Here is a 7,438-nt window from a genome sequence, read left to right on the forward strand (position 1 = left end):
TATATATATATATGGACATATATATATATATATAAGTATAGAGTTTCGGTGGAGATATGCAAGAAGATGCCGTCGACTATATCTCGCGTGTTTAAACTGGATCAATAATCTTTCGTTAACCTTAAGATAACGGATAAGCACAAAAGATTAGGTACAGTTGTATAAGTGTGATAAAATGACTCACCCAGGAATCCATCACCGAAGTCATTGTCGTCGATTCCGATGTCATCGGGTCGAGCCGCTAGATCTGCATGTTTCTCGTGTTTATGACTGTGTAGGCTATCAAGGTGATTACCGCCAATCAGAGTGGCATCCATATCAACGTCCGAACGAATTGAGAAGTCCGTTCCACCGCGCACGGACAACTGGCCGCTAGCGCGGTATATGCTGTCCCCATAGGTTTTATCTCCTTCGCGGACAACTTCACGACTGGAAGCCTCTTCAAAAGCTGAATCCCCAAAGTCATCGTCTTGTCTTCCCAAGTTGATTTCACCAAAATCCTCTCGCATGGTAATGTCTTCAGGACGACTTTGGTTGATGGCTATTGTGTTCATATTGATCTCGCTATACAAAGATGTAGTGAAAAATTGCGGAACTTACTTGAGATCTGCTATGGTAGCTTCAAAATCATGAAGGTTTTCCGGAAGTGTGATCGCCGCGATTGCGGCTTCTCTGTTTGCCTCATCCGGAAGATCGACGACCCCAGGACGAAACGCCATCTTGATTTTGACAAATGCTTCATTACAGTCTGCAAGCAGGTACTTTGCTTTTCTCGAATAAATACGGACGACTCCCAAAAGAAGGTGACCGGAAGTGCGCAGAGCCATTTTTAACTTCGGCTCCAAAATCGCCTCAACACTGGAACTGATATTAGTTTCGAAAACATGCGCTCGAGTCAGTTTTTTGTCCCAATGAGCAGCAAGCCAAATGCGAGCCAGCGGCCCCTTCTTACTGAGGACAAAGTGCGCGTAAAACATTTAGAGCTAAAAAAGATGGAAAATTAGCAGTTTTTCTCACGTTTGTATGAGTCTAGTAGAGAAGAGGCTGGTGCGACAATCGAAAAGGGACGTAAAACAAGTGCAGCAAGTCTTCACATTGAGAAAAGTTTCGATATAATGTTTCTTTGACACGTTGCAGTTGTAAAAGACTTAGGTGAGAACGACAGAGGGACTAGAAATATATGTCATGAGTGGGCCTTTCGGAAACAGAGTAGGAAAAAAGACGCAGTGGAACTGAACGAAGAGCCTAATGGAGAGCAGTCTCATACTGGAATGTGTAGCCCCAGAAAATATCGCGGTTTCCTGCATAATGAATGCTCATTTTCTACGCCGGTATGGTGCTTAATGGTGTTACTTCCGAAGGGTCTATATTACCCAAGAAGCCCGGTCAATGTTTCATTCTGTTTGATGAATGCTTGGCACGGTCCTGGCAATTCATCGGCGATAAAACCTCGAATACAATGTCAACAAAGCACGAAAAGTGCTATGCGAAGGCTTCAAAACCATCAGTATTGATTGTAGAAACGAAATCTTATGTAGCATATCTGCAGGAAACTTCGAGATATTACTGGAGAGGATGAATCGGCTCCAGTAATACCCTGTTTTACATGAGCACGACTGGCAGCAAGGCCCGGCCACAGCATCATCCATTTTCCTTCCCATTGTTTGACCCAGTAGAGCACCTGCAGAACAAGGAGTTCAACGCCAGCCTTCATTGAAGATTATTCGTCAATGCGACAGCGTCAACCTGACAACAGGGGGGTTTTGATGGTTCTGAATCTGGTTTGCAGAGGTGGACTATATGGACTGCGTCGCTGGATTGAGTTGGATTGGGCGTGGCGTGTGTGGCAACGCGCTCAGTAAAAATAGTAATGCATTTGAATTTCTCGACAAACACCACCGCCTTACGGTAAGCCTTTTGAGCCAAAGGTTTCGGTTGAGGGCCCTAATCATCCTCCTGTCTAGGTGTGGGCCCTGACGGTATCCTGGCCCACGTACAACCATGAACTGTACACATACAAATAGACTCACGCCACATCGGCCGTTGCGCGGTGTCATCAGCCGGGTCGTCCTACTCCCTGCATACAGCAGAGCGGGCAAGCGAAAACAGGCTACTGCTAACGCCTCTCTTCTTTCCCTTTCATACAGTTTTTCCCCCTCTCCCCACCACATTAACAACTCTCCCCTTGTAGGCTCTGCAGTTAGTAATGATTACTCCGTCCGTCTTGCATCGGTTTCGCGAGCAAAATCTGAGCGCCATATGGTGACATCTTCAGGCATCTCGAAATCAATATTCAAACCTCGTAGGCCAGCCCATCTGGACGTCTTCAATGTCCACACTCTGATGCAAACGAGTCAACAAGCTGCTCTTGCTCTCCCACAGGACTCGCTTGGCATTGATGTGTGGCGTGTCTCAGAAACAAGAATTCAAGATACAAGCACAATGGTTGAGATAACCACCCCATCACTCTCCAACCCCTTCCTGCTGCGCACCTCTAGCGATTCAGAGGCTGCTGCGGCAGGATGTGCAAGGGTTGGTATCGTCCTAAGTCACCGGGCAGAGGGACTCTTGCTTGCCTGGATACCCGTTGATAGCCGCCTCTGCGCAGCTCGTCTGTCAACGTCTGTGAAGGAGTCTCACAAGCGGGAAGCTGATCGCTGTCTGTTTATCGTGTCTGTTTAAGCCCCGACCGACTGTAGCTCTGATAAAATCGAGGATAAGTTCCACGACGAACTGAATGGCCTGTTTTGGCGAGCAAAAAGCTCATACGTCGTTGCTTTTTGCTGGAGATCTGAACGCAAAAGTGGGCAGGCTTAGTGCATCTGAGACTCAATTACGAGATCGACATGAACTGGACTCGGTGTGCACGGACAATGGTGAACGATTGCTTCAGGTGTGTAACGACTGCAGGCTGTTTTCAAGCAGTACTAACTTCTGAAGTGGCCAAAGTCGTCTGTTCATATGGTGTCCTCCAACGGCATGTCGGTCACGGACTCAAATCGATCACATTGCCACCAGTTACCGGGGGCGCGTTTCAAGAACTGAATGCCGTTCGTTCTGGAACACATTTGTGGATTCCGTCTGGAGTCACTTCTCCCTACGTTTTCCAGTACCGCAAGGTACAGAAAAATCGCCTGGCATCTGAAAGACGGATGGTAGACGAGTTTATTAGAATGGTCTTCTACGGCCTCTTCTAAGATGTAAATTTATACTGGGACGAGATTGCCACCTCGTTGCACAGTGATGGGTGTTTTGCTTGTGGCATCGCATCACCAGGCTCACTCAAACGTTGGATATCAGACCAAACGGTGGCACTGCTCAAATCTCGGAAAATATCACACCCGGTCCCGAACATAACTTGACACGACGAATCATCCCACGTCAAGTGGAAGTGAGCGTGCGAAGCGACCATCAGATCTACTACACACAGAAAGCCAAGGACATGGAAGAGGTCCAGGAAGCTGGTAATGCCCGGAGATTATTTCAGCTGATCCGCAAGATCGGTCCCCGGAAACCGTCTATGAGCGAAACCATCCAGCATCATCATCCTCAAATACAGCAACATCAGTGTTGCCACTGACGCTTCACTGCCGCGGTCCCATGTCGTAGCGGTTGTCACTCTGGACTCTGAATCCAGTGACCCGAAAAACCATCCATCTCGAATAACGAAGAACGCCTCAACAGATGGGCCAAATACTTCGAACAACGATTGTCATGGCCACCAACTGCCACTCACCTGGAGCCCACAGGTGACGTAGAACCTCTGGCGGTGAACGTGGAACCCCTTGCGGCCTCGGAAGTTTATGACTATATATGATCTACCAAGCGCCACGGAGCTTCTGGTCCGGATGACCCTCAGCCGCATTGTTCAAACATGGGGGTGAAATCCTCAGCCAGTGCTTGTCCGATCTATTCGCCTGCATTTGGGAAGAGGAGACTGTCCCAGACAACTTGAAAGAGTCGGTGACAGTGCCCATTTTCAAAACAGGGGCTCGCAGTGAGTGTGGTAGCCAAAGGGGGGTCGGCCTAACCCGTTGTAACGAAACTGCTGGCGTCACTCGTGCTTCATCGGCTTATGGTGGTTCGTGAAACACTGACTCGAGAGCAGCAGGCGGGATTCCGGCCTAGTGGGGGTCGCGTTGTCCAAATTTCCACATCCCATCAGATATTAGAACGCCATGTGTATAAGCGACTCGCAATTCTAGTATTCCTGAATTTCCAGGGCGCATTCAACTCGGTTGACCGATCTGTTTTTGACACGTTTGTCAACCAAGAAATGCTCCGGAATTTTGTGATTATATTATGTTCCCTGTATTCTATGACTTCCAGACGTGCGAGAGTATACGGATAGCTCTCTAAAAGCTTCAGTACACAAAACGGCGTCCGTCAGGGATTCCAGTGCCTCCATTCCTTTTTAACTTCGTGGTCGATAAGATAATGAAACGAACGCTGGAAGATTTCCAAAACCCTGGTGTTCAAATAGCCTGTGAAGAAAACCTTGTCGATCTGGAATATGCAGATGACATCGTTCTCGTCCTCAAGAGAAGAAAGTGGTGTTTTTGGATGGACTAACCAAAGCCATCCCATCCTTTGGTATGCTCTTTGCACCCAAAGTGTAAGGTCACACTCGTGGACATGCAGTCACTGAACAGGCAAGTCCAGTGAGAGCCGATCGAAGTTCTGGAGCGCTTTAAGTATCATTGGAGTTACATTATTTCTGAGTGTAGTGTGACAGATGAGGTCAATGCATGGGTTTGCGAGCCTCGGGTCGCGTTTGCGTATATGAGGAACCTATGGCATGAAAGCGGTATATCCCCGAATCTCGAGGGACTTGTGTATCAAGCTATAGTGCTGGCTGTTTTGTTGCATGGCTGTGAGACTTGGCCAGTTCAATCGACGGAACTCAGACGTCTTCGAGTGTCGACAATCTTGTCCCAGGACCATAGCTCGCGTAGGTTGGTGTAAGAATCAGCAACGAGGCAATTAAGAAAGCGAGCTTTCGGTTGTGGAAGACTTTCAGCACCAGAAGCTGTGTTGGTTAGGCCAAGGACTGTGTATGCCGAACCATCGTTTGCCGAAGAGAGTTCTGTTTCCCACACCCGATTCAGAGTGGCGAAAGCAGAGGTGACCAACCCTTGAACAGGCAGAACGGCGTGAAAGAGACTACGAAAAGTTTGGGTGCTGTCAGTGGTGCTGGTCGCCTAGCACAATGGGGACTGCGTGATCTCCACTGCGCCTGGTTGGAGGTGCTGCAAAATATGGCTTCTAAGCGATGTGAATGGTGCTATAGTTTCCATCCAGATTGCCTGAGTGAGTGTTCCGAGATATGAGCACTTCGGAATGACTGTAGTAAGCTAGCACTAAGTCTCTCTTTTCACCTTTATTCCGTTGTTCACAATGAGATGACGAGATGGCACACTGGTTATAGCCCGGAATGTCGGTGGTTCGAACCTGACCTCTGCATTTCGACTCTTCCCCTCTAAGCTTGGGCAACCTGACAGTATCCCCCCCTTTCAAATAAATCATGGATGTATGGAAACTAAGCATCAGTGTTGTACATTGGTGTCATGCAACCGATTATTATTATTATTATTATTATTATTATTATTATTCGTTCAGCTGTAGCACCTTTTAGGTGCCTAAATGCCATGCCACGAGGTCTCGGATACCGCCAAGTTCCCCAAGCCCAGACAGGGGAAGTAAAGAGGCAGCGGCCGGGCTCGAACCACGGACCTTCCGGTATTAGTGCACAGGTGGTGATAGCCATAATACATATCATGTGTGTGACAGTGAACGGTTGCGACACGTATAAAAATAAACACAACGCGAAATGGGAGCAAGTCAAAAGGGAACTTATCGTATGTGAGAGTTCCTTGCTGAAAGTCCGAACGGCGGGAACGTGTTTTTCTCCGCAGTGCGACTGCTACACGTGTTCCATAGTTGTCCGTGGACACTGAGTGTTTAGCTGACTCCTTGCTCTCTGCGCGCGCGCGAGTCCGTGTGTGCTGTCTTCTGTTTCCCTATATGTAGGTCCGTTTGCGTATATGTGGGCGCGTCAGCACATGAGTGGTTGCTACGCTCACTAGACGGTGCAGACAATCGACGTCTGATGAGTCACCTTAATGTGACGTTTTTGTGGGCATAAAAAAGACAAGTCGCGTGATCCAGTGAGCGAATGTGAGTTGAACAGTCAAGTGTGTGGGTGACTGGGTCGCTACACCGGGCAGTAAATTCGCGCTCTTACTATTATTATGAAACTCGAAAAATCAAGCACTGTCCTATTCACGTCCAGTGAAAGAATGACGGAGCCATCGGCCGCAGAGTTTCGGGCAGTTGTCCTGAATGTCATTTTTGTCATAATAAGTCAACGGTACAATAGAGCGAGTTCTGGTGTCAACCAAAAGGCTAAGAGGCCTGTGAGAAGTAAATGGGACAACTGCCTAGCAGACGCAGCAGAGACAGTTGCGGGCAACTGAGACTTACAACCGAGAAAATTGCGGCTACAACACCGGGCGTTCATCCCAGAACCAACACAGTAAAACCAACTTGTGGAATTTGCGTTGTATCCAATGCGGGTCAGTGAGCCCCTCCGTTGAAATAACGGTACAGGACTCAGGGCAGCGTTGTCGCTATCATACAGTCCGGGCGAGCTTGACCGTGTCACACAAAGTGCGGTTTCCCTTTCGACGTAATTTCGCACTTAGGTTGACCTTTAGCACGCTGGTCATGAATTGATGGGCTGCATCGCAGACGTTTTGCAACTCCTCGGGGTATGCCTTCGCTGTAAGGCCTCGTGAAGCAGCAGTGTCAAACAGGGTGGACAAGTAGGTCCGGAATGTTTCTAGTGGTGAAGACCGGGGGAAGCCCAAAATGGATAACTCAGTGTGCACCGGAGCAGGATAAACTACCCCTGTTTCTCCGGAAGTACCGATGTTGGAAATACCGCCATTCAGAACAATCACAACACAGTCATGTCGAAAGGTCCCCGGCGGTTGTAGGGCCGACTGAAATCGCGGCACACCAGAATGTGAAACAGCAATCGATACCTCGACTGTTTAGGTATACCATGCACGTATCTCGAAACTGACAAGGAACCCAAGGAATTTCAGAACCACCTGGTTCTGAAGTGAGATATGAAAACCGGCATAATTGGAACCACACGGCGCACAAAGCATAGATTCGCACATTTTGGGTGACGCATGACAGAAGACCAGAGGGATGCAACAACATGTGTGCACTGAAACCGAAACGGCAGGCACAGACCAACACGGTACAGAAGCAGCTCAAGGTCACACTAATGGATGTACAGGCGGACCACCGCGTTCGGCCTGGCGTCCGTAGCGGCTTGTCGGCAGTACCTGTAACATGGATATATATATATATATATATATATATATATATACCTACTATGGATCACACAAAAAACCAACGCGCGTGA

At 48.3% G+C, this 7,438-nt stretch overlaps 1 protein-coding gene across 1 annotated transcript in view; it reads right to left on the bottom strand.

The window, feature by feature from the left end:
- Window positions 1-977, bottom strand: part of T265_00259 (hypothetical protein) — a gene marked incomplete at both ends in the record, with an annotated part of 13,583 nt that extends 12,606 nt beyond the window's left edge. The window contains 2 exons of the mRNA XM_009163967.1: window positions 185-564; window positions 601-977. Of these exons, the coding sequence (XP_009162231.1) occupies window positions 185-564; window positions 601-977 (757 nt within the window). The remainder of the gene's footprint in view (window positions 1-184; window positions 565-600) is intronic.
- Window positions 978-7,438: the final 6,461 nt, after the last annotated feature.

The sequence above is a fragment of the Opisthorchis viverrini genome, assembly GCF_000715545.1.
Source record: "Opisthorchis viverrini unplaced genomic scaffold opera_v5_2, whole genome shotgun sequence".
Taxonomy (NCBI): domain Eukaryota; kingdom Metazoa; phylum Platyhelminthes; class Trematoda; order Opisthorchiida; family Opisthorchiidae; genus Opisthorchis; species Opisthorchis viverrini.